General features: G+C 36.4%; 1 protein-coding gene across 8 annotated transcripts; it reads right to left on the reverse strand.

The window, feature by feature from the left end:
* Positions 1-1,781: 1,781 nt before the first annotated feature.
* Positions 1,782-12,232, reverse strand: LOC122052270. 8 transcript variants are annotated; one of them, XM_042613718.1, is made up of 14 exons: positions 12,037-12,230; positions 11,485-11,592; positions 11,210-11,341; positions 9,759-10,076; positions 9,414-9,674; positions 7,830-7,965; positions 7,344-7,733; positions 5,549-7,194; positions 5,371-5,456; positions 5,072-5,290; positions 4,732-4,857; positions 4,066-4,407; positions 2,509-2,624; positions 1,782-2,366 (listed from the first exon to the last, which is right to left on the reverse strand). In XM_042613718.1, exons 1-14 carry the CDS (start codon positions 12,133-12,135, stop codon positions 2,266-2,268), a joined length of 4,080 nt encoding a protein of 1,359 aa, XP_042469652.1. In that variant the 5' UTR covers positions 12,136-12,230; the 3' UTR covers positions 1,782-2,265. The 8 variants fall into 8 exon arrangements, with proteins under 8 accessions (XP_042469652.1, XP_042469651.1, XP_042469650.1 ...); XM_042613717.1 differs by having other exon boundaries at positions 7,344-7,718; positions 9,414-10,076; positions 12,037-12,231; XM_042613716.1 differs by having other exon boundaries at positions 5,549-7,191; positions 9,414-10,076; positions 12,037-12,231.
* Positions 12,233-15,636: the final 3,404 nt, after the last annotated feature.

The following is a 15,636-nucleotide window of genomic DNA, read 5'->3' on the forward strand; positions in this document are numbered from 1 at the left end:
AGATGCTGCAGTCCAAGCTTACGAAGCCTATCTTAAGGACCTCCTCAGAGTGATCCCTTCGACACAAGATGATGGGACGACCGACGCCGAGGTCGAAGAATTCGCCGCCGATCTCGAGGAGGACCTCCTCAGCAGCTATCAGCCATTGGAGCAGCAATATTGGCATCAGATGCCATAACAGTGCAGTCATATCATGAGCAGCCAGACGATTTTCCGACGCCAGACGACGATATTCAGGAGATTGCCGAGGCTCAATTTTCCGCCACCAGCTATCAGCCACCGCTGGAGCAGCAATATTGGCATCAGATACGACGATAACAACGCAGTCATATCATGAGCAGCCAGACGATTTTGCGACGCAGTCGTATCATGAGCAGCCAGACGATTTTCCGATTCCATGCGTCTGCTGCAGCAGCATGACCAGTTGGCGGAGATCGAGGACTTCCTCAGCGAGATCTGTTCGGATGATCTGATGACAGATGCTGCAGTCCAAGCTTACGAAGCCGATCTTAAGGACCTCCTCCGAGTGATCCCTTCGACACAAGATGATGGGGTGACCGACGCCGAGGTCGAAGAATTCGCCGCCGATCTCGAGGAGGACCTCCGATCCCTTCGACACAAGATGATGGAATGATCGACGCCGAGGTCGAAGAATTCGCTGCAGATCTCGAGGAGGACCTCCTCAACAGCTAGCAAGATTTCCCGCGCGAGTCAGAGCCACACTGAATACATCAGCATTTTTTCTTATTATTAGCTAGACCTCAAGATGAACATTAAAAACGTTTTTGTACCTGAGACACATTTGTCAATTAATCAATATAATTAATTACAATTCTTTATTTTTTTATCCATGTAATTAATTTGGAAGTTTCTGTTGAAATAAAGCATTTTTGCTGAACCATCATACTGCACCAGTCTGCATTGCATTGACGATCAGTACTGAATCTTTTGAATTTTGAGCAGTTTCACATTATCTTCTGCCTTAACATCCATAACCGTCAGATACATCTACAGAAGAAACCCTGCAACAATAATACAATATTGATAAATACGCTCAGTGTAATAGATATAATTCACTGTTTTATCAAGTAACTGAGTTTGCACAAGCTCTAGCTTGGGATTTTATGCAAATCAATCAAGGTGTGACTTCAGTAAAATAGCCAACAAATATACAAGCTTTTTCCTTAGAGCAATAAAGAATTGGATGAAAGCCTCTATTAAGCAATAAGAATAAGCTATGATTGTACTAGTATGATTGAGAAATCATGTATTTGGAAGCCTTTGAAGCAAACAAAATCAAACGTCTTTCATTAAACAAAATGCTGAACCAGTTCCAATTAAAGGTTAGAGTCTTAATTATTTTTCAGTATCGAATTTTTAAAGGTTGTTTTAAGTTCTTAAAAAGCCTTTGGGAAATTAGCCTTTATTTTGGTTTATCAAAGAGGTTCAAATCCCCATGTGATGGACATTCTTCAATTAATCCAACTGTCCTTTCTCTTGTGAATTGTTCCGGTGGTAAAAGGCAATTTGTTCATCCAGCATTCTCGTCAACTTGTTTTTAGGTAAATACTACACTTATGTCAATTAACTCACAATTTTATGGCACTACTTGCCCAATTGTACAATTAGTGTGTTTTCATTTGCCTGCATGAACCTGTCTTATTTTTCAGTAGCATCATCAAGAAATCACTAATATCGTTACAAGAAGTTGACAACAAATAAATTGTACATTTCAATTATTTGACATTCGTAAAAAGGGACCTTGTCCCACGGACTTCGGGTGACTAATCTCCGAGCAAATTACTATTTTTCAGTAATCGTTGTCTCTGTAGCCATGATTACAACTTTGCCCATGGAAGAAAGCAAAAGGTACTATGTACAAATCCGACATGAAGGTCTCTAAGCGCATTAAGCCAGTACAAACAAGAGAAAAATAAAATCTTCCACAGGTTAGGCGGCAAAATCCATTTCCTCTCACTTTCCCATCATGCTCGAGGATTCAAAATTCACAAGATTAGTGGTGAAAACTTTGAACGTCGGTATGTCAAGGAATTCGGTTCTCAAGTAGGTCACAATCTTCCAGGTGGAGAAAACAGTTGAATGTGTATAGGAGGACAAGGAACCGAGCTGTTGATGAGCAATGTCAAAAGCCCAGATGCTGTTGATATAAAGCATTTTTGCTGAACCATAAAGGTTAGTGAAAAAGTGCATCAACTGCACCAGTCTGCATTGACGATCACTGAATCTTTTGAATTTTCAGCAGTTTCACATTATCTTCTGCCTTAAAATCAGCAACCGGCATTTCTCATCAGCAACCGCCACTACACCAGATTTGGAGTCCACTGCAGTGCACATAATGCTCCCCGCTAATATATAGTCACAGAAGAAAAACAAATGATAAGGTGAAGGCATTTTGCAAAATATGGATTAATAGGTGAAAATTTCCAGATACTAACCCAATGATAAATACCAAGAACTTTAACGAATTTCAAACAAATAATCACTTACACTGGACTCGGAGCAAATTTGACAATTTCTTTCCGGTTGATAATTCCCACTTGTACAAGACACCATCATGTGTGCCAATAAATCCATAACCGTCAGATACATCTACAGAAGAAGCCCTGCAATAATAATAGAATATTGATAAATACGCTGAGTGTGATATAATTCACTATTTTATCAAGTAACTGTCTTTGCACAAGCTCTAGCGATTTTATGCAAATCAATAAGGTGTGACTTCAGTAAAATATCCAACAAATATACAAGCTTTTAATGCCTCATCTCCTTAGAGCAATAAACAATTGGATGAAAGCCTCTATTAAGCCATAAGAATAAAATGATGTACTAGTATGATTTAGAAATCATGTATTTGGAAGCCTTATGAAGCAAACAAAATCAAATGTCTTTCATTAAACAAAATGCTGAACCAGTTAGAGAGCAATACTGCATGAGAAAAAATCATCTATCATGTTTGACAAGTAGCAAAAAATTGACTAGGAAGGAAGAACTAAAAATTTCCCCTTTTCCAACCAAAAATGTTACAGGATAGATGACAATGATGTCTGTCTTAATTGCATGGTGATAAGAAACTTCATGTGAACAAATATTTGGCACCTTGGTTGAGCGCAGTCTAAAAGTAACAAGAAAATGTAAAAGCTTGAAGAGGAAAGTGAGAATAGATGTGGCACTAATGCAGATTAAAGGTTAGAGTCTAAATTATTTTTCAGTGTCGAATTTTTAAAGGTTGTTTTAAGTTCTTAAAAAGCGTTTTATATTTGTTAGACCAAGTTACCTTGTCTTAAGGAAATTAGCCTTTATTTTAGTTTATCAAAGAGGTTCAAATCCCCATGTAATGGAGACATTCTTCAATTAATCCAATTGTCCTTTCTCTTGTGAATTGTTCCTGATGCTGCATTAGGTATCCTTGAGTTTGTTGATGCACTCAATATCACTTGAGAATTAAATACTGGGAAATGATCCACATTGCTCTCAAGACTGATAAGATAGAGAGTACTGTTATAATAACCAAATTAAATGTGACAGGACAGGAAAAGCATCGCTGATAGATCTCTTATTCTTATTTGTTATCAATCCTCTCTCACACCATTGCATTCCTCTTAATAGCTCATAAAATCATGTTTGTGAAATCATCTCTATAAAACTCTTAGCAAATTACCATGAATCTTAAACTCCAACTGAATGGTTCACTCCAAATATTTGCTACTATGAAAGAAAAAAATTGCTAGTAACACAGCAGTTCAAGGATGAAACTATTGGTTGATAGGATAAATGATATGCAAGTGCATATTACAGGACTTTTATGTAGTCTAATCACTACCAATTTTAAACACCAAATAACTAATCTTTCTTTGATATGAAAATAACATTTTATTGTTCTCATAGAAGAATCAACAGCAACAGATCTGACACAAACAAACATGTTACTGTTGACATAGTAGAATCATTTGCAATGCAAATTTGACAGGTGAGAACCATTTTCCAATTTCATTGGTGGCATTTAGAGAATAAGAGTTTGATTTTGATGTAAGGAATTTGAAGTACCTAAAATCCACCATGTGCCCCATGACTACTATATTTCTCACTAAAAGAGCTGGCCTCCAAGATGCATTTGAAGTCGGTTGTCGTTCTTTGGGGTGATTAACCACTTGAGGATCTGAATCTGTATCAGCAGAAACTAGTATCCACATAGCATTATCATCTTGCAATGGAGTCGCAACAGCTTCAGCAACACGATGATGTGAAGTCTCTTGCATGAGCTTCATATTCTGACAAGATGAAGTGTTGATCTCATCTTGAAAATTGAACATACCAATTGGAAGAATCTGAAAGATCAAATTGCCCGGATTCAAAAATCTGGAAAGGAGTACCCTCTTCGATATGTTCCTAAAGGAAAACAAACTTGCTCACAATACTAGAAAATTGAGTTACATAACAAACATTAGAAAATAAAGGACTTTATGAAAGCAAACATAAACAAGAGCAAGAAGTTGACACATAGACTACTACAAAATTGACAGACGATCATGTTGAAGAACAAAAATATAAAATATCAAGCACAATATACTCATGATGCCCACAATCAAAAATTGAAGCATCACAAAAATCTACTATTAAAAATAGACGAACAAATATATAATACTAACAGACATGGTTTAATAAATTAACTATTTTTAACATGTAACAACGTTAAGTCGTTAAGCAACCTACCATAAACCAAAGCTGCCAATGCCATTATGACCTACAAGGAGACAGTCGCTCTTGGGTACTGTTTTCAACTCTACTGCAGGTCTTAAATAATCAAAACTTGGTAGCACAAACTCCTCCAAAGATTTACTGCAAAAACCAATGAGATATGACCATCAAAGTACATATACACGCAAAGTAACTGATATGTCAAAGAAAATCCCTCTTAGAGGTTGATTAGAGCATACCATCAGCACATAAAAGCATATTAAAAACAAACATTTCATAATATCATCTCATTAACAATTTCCAGTCAGACTAGCAAAAGAAAGAGAAGGAATATGTAAGATACGATCAAAGATACCTCCAATTGCAGTTCATCAACCAGACATGCAATGCCCCACTCAATTCAGCAGCTATGACATAATTAGGTTCATAAACTGCGATGCAGGAAAGGCTCTCAATGGTTGTCAAGGTAGCTGATGGCAGAACATATCCCATAAAAACCTTTCCAATTAGTACTGCATTTTCTTCACAACACACAGATGTGCACATAGAGCATGAGCAATGCATACTTTGTGTCCTGTTGATGTTTGGGATTGATTAAATTGATGGTGTGAAAACATTACAAATATAATTGGTGAAGTTCTGGTATTTCTATACCTGCAGAGAGGTGCTCTTATAGTACTAACAAAAACAATGGATTGCCCATCGGGAGTGAACTGTAAACAAGATCCTTTATACGTTGTCTATAAGAAGAAATCACTTGAGATAAGATATACTGAAAAGTGAGAAGTCACATTAGAACCTAAACGCAACATCTTTCAGTTGGATGACTTACATTTCCAATTGCCGGTCCAGGAAGGAGAGGCAGCATAAGCGAAGTGTAGCCTATAAAATATGGACAGGTCTCTCCCTGATCTTTTAAAGGGACCTTGTATATAAAGACAAACCTTTCATCACTTTCTCGAATGCCACAGATCACAGAAATTTGTAAATCATCCTCATAGGGTCTCAACAAGATGAACAAGACTGGCTTGGGTTGCCTATAGCAACCAGCAAGCTCAAAAGATTCATCCAATACTTCATCCAATCGAACAGCTCTGAACAAAGAATCATCAAACTGATCATTAGAATTTGGCTGTCTTTGGCAAATGTTTGTTTGCTCATGTCTAATATTCCTTGTGGCTGGTTTTTCATCTGAAAAAGATAGCAGTTCCGTAACTTCTATGTTTTGGCTTGGCACACAATTGACAGGCCCCTGATATGCTTGTTGGCAAAATTGGAAGGATGGATGGGGCTTACTCATGGAGTCTGTAAAATTCTCCTCTGTGCGATTAACAGAATGATCATGAAACTCAGAATGTTTCACGTTAACATCAACATAGTCAGTCACATTTTGGGTCTGTGAAACAACTGCTGAATTTGATTGATAACTTGTCAGCTTGGTTTGCACACTCCTAGAAATTTCTGTTGGCCTTGCAGCTGTAACATCAGAATCCATATAATTTCTGCAGATTATACTTTCTGAAAAAGGAATGTTGCAATTGCCAGAAAACTGAGATTTATTAGAAAGCCTCTGAGACTTGTTGGTTCTGTCAGTATGTTGCCCATCATCCGAAAGCAACATCTTATCTCCATTCACATTAACCAGCAATACATTTGTAGATTCTACTGCTAATGCATGATTAAAACCAGTTTGATCTCCAACCTCACAAACTTTTTGTTCAGTAGCATCAAGAACTGCAAACTCTATCTGGTTATCCAAAACCAAACTTTGAATGTCTTTGCTGGTTTTACCATTCTTGTTTTGTGGCACTTCTACAAGTGTTGCTAGTGCACACATATCTCCCTCATTTAAGTTATTAGAACTAGCATTTGCAGCAGTAGAGCATTGCCCCATGCACTTCATTTTCCATTTTCCATTATTATAATGCAGCATAGGTTCAGATATTTCCTTTTCTTCATGATTAACAACATCAGAATTCAAATACAGCAAGTTATGATTAACAGAAACACCTAAACAGTCAGCATCTGAACGTTCTTTTTCAAGACGGAGATCATCATTAAATGCTTCTTCCAAATACTCCACAAGAGAATCTGTTAAATATTCATTTTTAATTGTTTCCTTAGGAAACAAAACTTCAGAGTCCAAAGGCTTTCCAGCACTCTCACCAAGAATATTAAGATTGGATATGTTATTATTTTCTCTGGATTCAGCAGAAGCTTTACATTCAGATTCACAAGCAACATTTGTATGCTCATTTGGATGAACATCACAAACATATTTATCATCCTCATAGCTATCTGGAATCATATTCTTTGGATCTTCCACATATAGTGTATGATCAGATGTCTTATGGGGTAAGCAATCATCAATAGCATCCTCCATTTTTGCCATTTGGCATGAAATTGAAATTTGGTAATTCAATATCTGAGGAACTTTTTCTTGTGTTCCATTCATTAGCCTATTAGCATCCAGCCCTTCTGAAAAATGAGAAGCAAAGTTTACCAAAAATAAATGTGATCTGGTAAAGAGGAGGAATGAGCTACAGAAAAACAGCTTTGTAGCACTGAAAACAGAATTGCAACTAATGCCTTCATGAGCCAATTAGTACTTGAGCTGTTGAGCATACCTTCATATATTTTGTCAGTCGACTGATCATTCTTAGCCATATGTTCTGCAGAGCTTGCTTTAAACAAAGTCAAAGTTGCACCAAGTCTCACTGCCTGGCTCCCATATCTTGACTTCCTTCTCACATAAGTCTTCTCAAGAAGAGGAACAGCTCGAGGAAGCAGAAAAGATATCATGGAGTTTGCCAATTCTTTATCAGATACACTCAGATCTGCTTTCTCAGAACCAGAATTTGAAGAACCAGCCAGTGGGCCAGTTTCTGGAATTGAATCATTGACAAATCCTTTCAAAGCAGCATCCCGCAAACTTGAACATTCTGGTTCAGGATTTATGCATGTTGAACTCCCTCTCACTGATTGAAAATCAGCAGCATCACCTAACAAGCAATGCGCTATTGAAATAAAATATAGGCAGAAACGAAGCTTTATTTAGCATGTACCAAGCAACCAAAAAATGATCATAAAACGAAGATTCCAAGAATACACACATTTTTCCACATCACATGTATCAGAAATGTATAATTCTGAATAATTTTCAGATGCCAACATTTCTCCACTTTCCACTGCTTTTGGTAAAACACCTGACGGACTCATTCTGGCATTTGATAACCTAATAGCAGTTTTCTGTGAAGGTCACATAATAGAAGATATTTTATGAGAAAATGAAAAGTGAGAAAATAGTTCTACTATATATAGGCATGAGCAAATTGAAATTATCATAGACAATATTCAAAGTTCAAAACCCTATGATGACTAAATCATGCCTGCTCCAATATGCATTTCTTTACGAGTATTGAAACAAACACGTTTGTGTGCATGCAAATAAGATAAAAGTGAAAATCTTGTCATGATAGCCATATTTAATATCAAGAACTAGGTCCAAGAAACTAATGGTTAAAATATTTAAGCATGAATTCACATTTTAAAATGACATATATAATATGATATGGCTATAATGTTGAGATGAATATATGGGATTACAACAAAATATAACAAAATAGATCTAATATCTTGAGCAATTAGGTGAAGCTCAAATGAATGGTAAAACCATAGAAAATAGGTTGAGATGGTGTGAGCATGTTCAATGATGCTAAATAGATTTTCTAATTAGACAAGCTAAAATTGATTGGCATTAAAGCCCATAATGACAGAGAAATCAAGGAAAATTCATTGAATATAATAACAGATTTGAATTGTACAGCTTAACATAGAGTCCAATGGTGGAATATGATCCATGTAGCCAACCTGCAATAGTTGGAACTCATGATTTATTGTTGTTAATGCATATATGATATAATTTTATGTATGTATAAGGCTCTTTAACTGATGGAGAATTAATTCGTTTTTCAAAACAAACATTATATAATGAGTTTCTTAATCTGCATGAGATGCATCATGCGTGTCAAGCCAGAAATCAATATATAATCTCAAGTTCAATAGCGGTCATCATATACCCCAAAGGTGGCAATCAATATTAACTAATAAACAAAATTCAGAAATAGAATCTAAAAATGCTTCTAGGAATTTACACCAAACTGACTAAATGAACGTTAATGCCAAGTAAAAGAAAATCATGCTACTGCAACCAGATGGTTTAACAGGTTGATTAGTAACATCAGTCAACTTTGTCATTAGCTAGAAGGTATAAGACTGAGCAAAGGTATTGAATCAAGATTGTAGCACAGTTCTATTTTTCAATAGTAGGTGAGTTCTGACTCTTGAACAAATGTCTGAATAACAATAGACTAGTTTGACTTAAAATCAAGTGTGCTTAAACATAAAAAAACAATGTTGATCAACTACAAACAAAAGAAATGTATCCCAATGAATACAAGAAACATTTTTTAAATAACAGAAATTATAATAATAATAATAATACAGGAAGTATCATTGTTGGTCCAGGACCATCATTTACATGCCTGTGCTATACACTTCTCAAAAAGTATTTCCATATCAAATGCATTTTCCAAATACAAAGAGAAGAATAGTATAAAGAAGTAAAGAACCATCACACTTCATAATCATAGATAGAGCATGAAGCATCAGTAACTAGACAAATTAAAGTAGATTACCATGCTATTGTCATCATCAGAAACATTGTTCACTCCAGTGGAGCAAGGATCTTGACCTGTAGAGTTATTTTCCCTGACATAGATAACATGTTTATCAACAGAATTATCAGAATCTCCCATCTCCTGTGACAGAATATTTCTTTCTGGAATATGATTGAAAATTCCTCTGCGTTTACAATCTGCTACTTGTTGGCATGTATCATCACTTGCAGCAGCAGCACTCTTCGGTAAGAAACCAGGATGATGTTGAGAATCCTGAATCTGAATAATATGATTTCTTGATGAGAGTAAACTCTTTTCCTTGATAAAATTTTGGTTTTTTATTTCAGAATGAGAGAAAATTACATTTTCTTTCTCTAGATTTCCAGCTCTAGAATCATTTGTCACATGGTGGTAACAAATCCTTTTCGCTCTAACTGCCTTGTTTCTGTCTCCTGTACATACTTTGTCCCTCACACCCCTTTTTCCAGCATTTAGATGCTTTTCTGTGTGATCAAGTAAATCACTACATACAAAAGAGGCTGGAGGTTGTATCATTTTATCCAATCTTGGAACTTTGTTTTTATCAGTAGGCAATACCATATCTGGTTCTGCAACTCCTTGTATATTGGCCACAAGCTCACGAAGCAATCGTTGAACAAATGGATTTCTAAACCCAAAAAGCTGCATTAAATCAGAAAGAAAACAGAACTGAATGAAAAAAAAAATCTAAATTTTGATACCAGTTCTGTGCATATGGTGTATTAGCATGTAGGCAAGCCATGTAATAATATCAAGGAAATAATTAAACAAAAATATCAAGCAACTAAGTAAAAATGTTAACAAGACATGAAAATGAAAAATGCAAACCATCACTCTAACCAAAAAGTTAACCCAATTATTTGTTTAATAAATGATTTTAAAAAAGTATAAGAAATAGTAATGACTTCAAGCATGAGTTCTTATGCCAGTTGTAGTAAGTTAGAGCTTATTAGAAGAAAAGTTAAAATTTATGTGAACATACAAACTGTTAGGTTTTGCTCAGCCATGGATTATAAAGTGCCAGAATGAACCATAAACTGAGATGACAGCCCCATTCAACTGTAAAGTTAGACGTGAAAATAAATTTGAACAGGAATAACAATGCAATAATGGACTACAATGGATTCTTCCCCAGGATCCCGCATGGCGGGAGCATCGTGCACCGGGCTGCCCTTTTTTTATTGTGTGATACTTGAAGGGCTAAAATCATTTTTAGTGCACATAAGACACAGCCTGAATACTTCTTTATCAAGTGATTCATATAACACAATGGTAGCAACTTGTTATTTTGCAATTAGCACCATCCACGGGTAGCCATTTCCTTCTTAGGACCACCAATCCTACATCCATGATCATTATAACAATTGTACTTTCTCATCAAAATAACAGAGCAAACAGAAGACAAGTCAAATGGTTCGGTTCAGACAATTTGAAGAATTAAAAAAAAAAAAAACTTGATGAACACTATAACAGGTTATAAGCCCAAACCAAGCACATAGTAGCATCTGGAGCATGATGGTCATAATGAACAAGACTGGCATCAAGAGCTGGCCAAATTATTATTTTCATCACATTACAAGTCAAAAAGAAAACAGTTAAATAAAAAAAAACACTTTTAGATGAACAAATATGAAATCAACAAAAGATACAGCCACTTTAATATCGGCATGGTAGTAATTAGATTTAGTAAGAACCAAACAGTTAATCCCTATTTTGTGCATGGATCCCTTTTTGTTAATTTTGTAATGTTGTCATTGCGGTAGAGGAAAACCTACCTGGATACCATCAATCTTGGAAGAGAATCGCTTTCCATTTCCAGTTTTTACCCTTGGAACATTCTTCTGAAAGTTCACCCATGCAATATCAGGTGTATGTCCAGTAGAAGACTCTCCATCAGTTGATGCTACCTGCAGATGGTATCAGTATCATACCTACAAGGCTAATAAAGAACGGAAGAGCTGTAATAATGTTACACAAAAGAGGGAGGGGATAAAGATTAAAGGGAGAAGCTACTACAGAATAAAATGTGAGAAAACAACTTGAAACAGACCATAAATAGAGGCCCTTTTACACCTTCACGAATTTCCATTTGGTATATGTTTCCACCATGAGCTCGGACAGCATGATAACCAACTGGGTAAGGATATCTGTCTTTCCCCTATCACAATTGCCAAAAATTAGAGTAAGAACCATAGCAATGTCCAAGAAACCACAAGCATGAAACAAGCAATGTAATCGATTAGGTGGCATGGTCTGAATGAACATTTGAAGAAGTTATTGTCCATAAAATTTGTTCTTTGCCCTTCCCTAACGTGTAATCACCGAATTAATCTTGCATTTCTACAACTCGGTATAACTTCCTTCACATTATTATCACCGATACTGCTTGTGACACATAAAAATCGGCTATTTCTCATTAGCGCAAAAAATCCCTTCTCAAAGCAACTGCTTAACTGGAGAATCGACTCAACTGAACTGCTCGCACCATGACCCAGATCGTAGATTCACAAGGACTTAACTAATCAGAGATTCTTGAAGCGTAAAGAGATCGAGAACGGAGATAAATATCTCAGAGATAGAGAGGGGAAGAAAGAACACTAACCCTAGAAGAGCTCCAGTACTTCTTATCCCATGGCCCGCAGTAGATGGCGCCGATGGAGGTGATCTCGAGCTCGCCGCCGAGAGAGCTCCCCTCCTCCATAACGCGACGCGAGCAGAGTCAGGCGACGACAGAGGCCACCGTCGCTCCCACTGATACGAAACCGGTTCCCTTCTTGGAGGGAAAGACGAAAGACGGAGCGAGAGAGAAGCGCCTTCCAAATTAAAAAACCACGACAAATGATGGGCCCTAGTGGGCCGAGCACTTTACTTAAGCCGGGCTTGTCCCGTCACAGACCCTTAGGCAGTGTTTGATTGTGTGATAGGATTAATGAGATATTATAAATTTGCATGATAGTAATCTTTTAATGAAGATATTTATGTTAAAATATCCTTGTTTAGTATGATTTTTATGGTAAGGATAAAAATATGGATTATTAATTATATGACTAAAATATCCTCAGCATTAGTAATTTTAGGGCAAGGAAAGCATCAAAGCAAGGTGTGACTCCTTCCGCTCGCTCTCTGCAACTCCACTCATTCTCTTTTCTCTGCTTTTGCTCCTAGCAGTGTCTTTGTTGGTTGTTCGTCTAGAGATGGCGAACGAGAAGATCAAGGTCGCCAACCCCATCGTTGAGATGGACGGTGAGTACTTTTTTGGAATTCCAGCAATCTCCATTTCCCTTACCAACTATTTCCCTGTTGTATTTGTATCTCCGTCAAATCTGATCAATTCCTGTCTCATTTGATTCTTTTGAATGTTTTTTTTCTCGTTCGCCCTTGATCGGCGCTGTCTTTTTCATGTGTTGATAAAGTATTGTGTGTGTAGATGCAAGTTTGCCTTTTGGTTGTGTAGATCTATTAAAGTTTTAATTAACACAATTTCATTTTATTTTTCTAACAAGGTGTTTTGTCGACTAGCAATAACATAAAATCCGTCGTTTGGATTTGAGTTTTTTTGTAATTGGTTTCTTGGATCAATAGAGAAAATAAGATTCACCCTTTTCCTTGTGCTCGTTTTAACTTTCAAGTGTTAATTTGATTAGTAATCAGTGTGCAGATCTTGAATCAAGAGGAAAAATTGGTATTTCATTTAACCAACACTTTCTACTATGCTCGTGTTCTTATTAGGGTTGTGTACTTATTTGTGCAAATAATCTTTTACAAGAGAATAATGTTAATCATGGCGCAACAATTTGTACTTATTTGAATTGTTATCCTTGGTAACTGATTTGTCAATTGTTAATGGTGTTTGTGTAGATATTATAGAGTTAAAGACACCACCTATGTGTGAGTGTGGAAATGGGGCCATGATCTTACGCAAAGCCGGTGATTTCTCAATCCGTCCCGAGAAGTATTACTATCTATGCCCAACACGACTTAAACATCGAAAGTGCTTGGTTTGGTATGCTGAATACCATGCAAAATATGTACCTGATAATGTGCATCAGTCGGCTGAAATTGGTAACGACTCAACTGCCTCCCAAACTCAGACATCCTACAATCACAACAGGATGCGTCATTACACACACACGTCGCAGGCAACCTGTAGCTCACAAGCTTGTCGTCACCATACACATGAGCTAGAACAATACGTAGCAGCAGAAGGGGTGATAGAATCTAACACAGGAGGGTTACAAAGCAAGACCATCAAGTGCACACCATTGTTCGGGGACCAATTAGTTTGTTATTGTTTTGGTTTTATATGTGCACTACTTTTTGTTTTGATTTTTCTTTTGATTCTACTTCTAGTGTCAATGTAATATATTGTATGTGATGTGTGAAATATAATGGTTTTCAAGTAAGTTAATAATTATGTTTTTATTTTAAGATAATATGGTGTATACAAATTGGAAAACTAGTTAGGTATACTATTCTGTTATACTTGTTATGTGTACAGATGTTATAGAAAACTTGGTATGGTGAGCATTCAATACTTTAACATATTAATATAGTTACAAGGAGCATAAAAGCCATCAATCCTTTCAAATACAGTAACGATTGGGCTCTTGAAGAATCGATGGTATTTGTTAGTGGTGTAAGCATAAGCAATAGAACTAATGTGATCATAGCTGCATGCTCCTTTTCATCTTCTTCTTCTTTATAATTCATGTATCATGTTAAGAGAAGCCAAATGAGCATCTGCTAGGGAAGACTTCAGATCACTGCATGAACTATGACTTACTAGCCATTTATGACTTACTAACATCACTGCAAGTGTCCAAGAGTTTCAACACACTAGTTGCCAAAAACCCCATCATAAAGCACAATTTCCACAAGTGCATTGCCAAACAATTCAAAAAAACACGTATCAACAAAATAACAACAACTGTACTTCATCCATATTTATCCCATCAAACCTACTAACAAAGCTTCATGAGTTAAAACTATCCAACATAAAAGAGATCACATAAATAATTTGATATTTATACCATGAACTTACATTGTGCATTACTTAGCATAAACAACATCCATATTGTAATTCTTACATTACCCTTCATAAATTACAAAATCCCAGAGCCATCGACTTCATACAACCCAAATCTTGTCAAAATCTGAAGGAAAAACAGATAACAAAAAACTGTACTCTTCTATCCTCTTCAAACATAACATGAAATACCCACAAAACATGACATAAACTAGACATTCCACCAATCTGTCAACATACCACCTGGACCAATCATAGTAAAGCAATTGGAGAGAAGAAACCATCCAAAGAGATTGACAAATCCAGCAAACAACACAAGATAATCCCGATCCATAAGATAGATGACTTCCATAGCCATCAAACCTGCTAACAAAGCTTCATGAGTTAAAACTATCCAGCACAAAAGAGATTACATAAATAATTTGATATTTATGCCATTAACTTACAATGTGCATTACTTAGTATAAACAACATCCATATTGTAATTCTTACATTACCATTTATAAATTACAAAGTCCCAGCAAGTTCACCATAGAGGGCATTCAAAAAAGTCACAAGTTGGAAATATATCCAACTAAGGCATTCAAAAAGGTACAAAAGTTCTTAATATTAGCAAAATTAATACCTATGTTCACATCGAAACTGTAACCTCCACGCAACAACCTCTTGGCTAAGCTTAGCTTTCCCTTATCATTGAGGCGCAAGAACAGTGATAACTTGTTATAGTTGTTCGCCAACAACTCAGCAACAAGTACTTTCTCCTCCTCCGTTAGCTCTGATATCACCATCAAGGCATCCAATACCTTCTCCTGTGCATTTGATATCTTCTCCTCTGTTGTTAGCTCTTTGATCAAATCCTTCATGGTATCCTTGGTTATGGTAGCAAGGTTGTTGATGGCTTCAACTATAGCATCGTCACCTTCATTCACATGCTTTCGTTTCTTACTATTGGAGGTTGCACCTACACTTGGTTTAGAAGACAGAGTGTGCGTTGCAGACATTGACTCACCATCCCCTTCAACACCATGAGATATATAATTACCACCATCCGTCGTGTCATTTTCTACTTCGTAATCCATGTTAAGGACATCCTGGAGGGCTGATGTAAAGGTCTCGGCATGCTCACCTGTTTCCCGGTCATTTCCAAAAATTTCACACCAATCCTGATAATAAGGC

The sequence above is a fragment of the Zingiber officinale genome, chromosome 3A (assembly GCF_018446385.1).
Source record: "Zingiber officinale cultivar Zhangliang chromosome 3A, Zo_v1.1, whole genome shotgun sequence".
Lineage (NCBI taxonomy): Eukaryota > Viridiplantae > Streptophyta > Magnoliopsida > Zingiberales > Zingiberaceae > Zingiber > Zingiber officinale.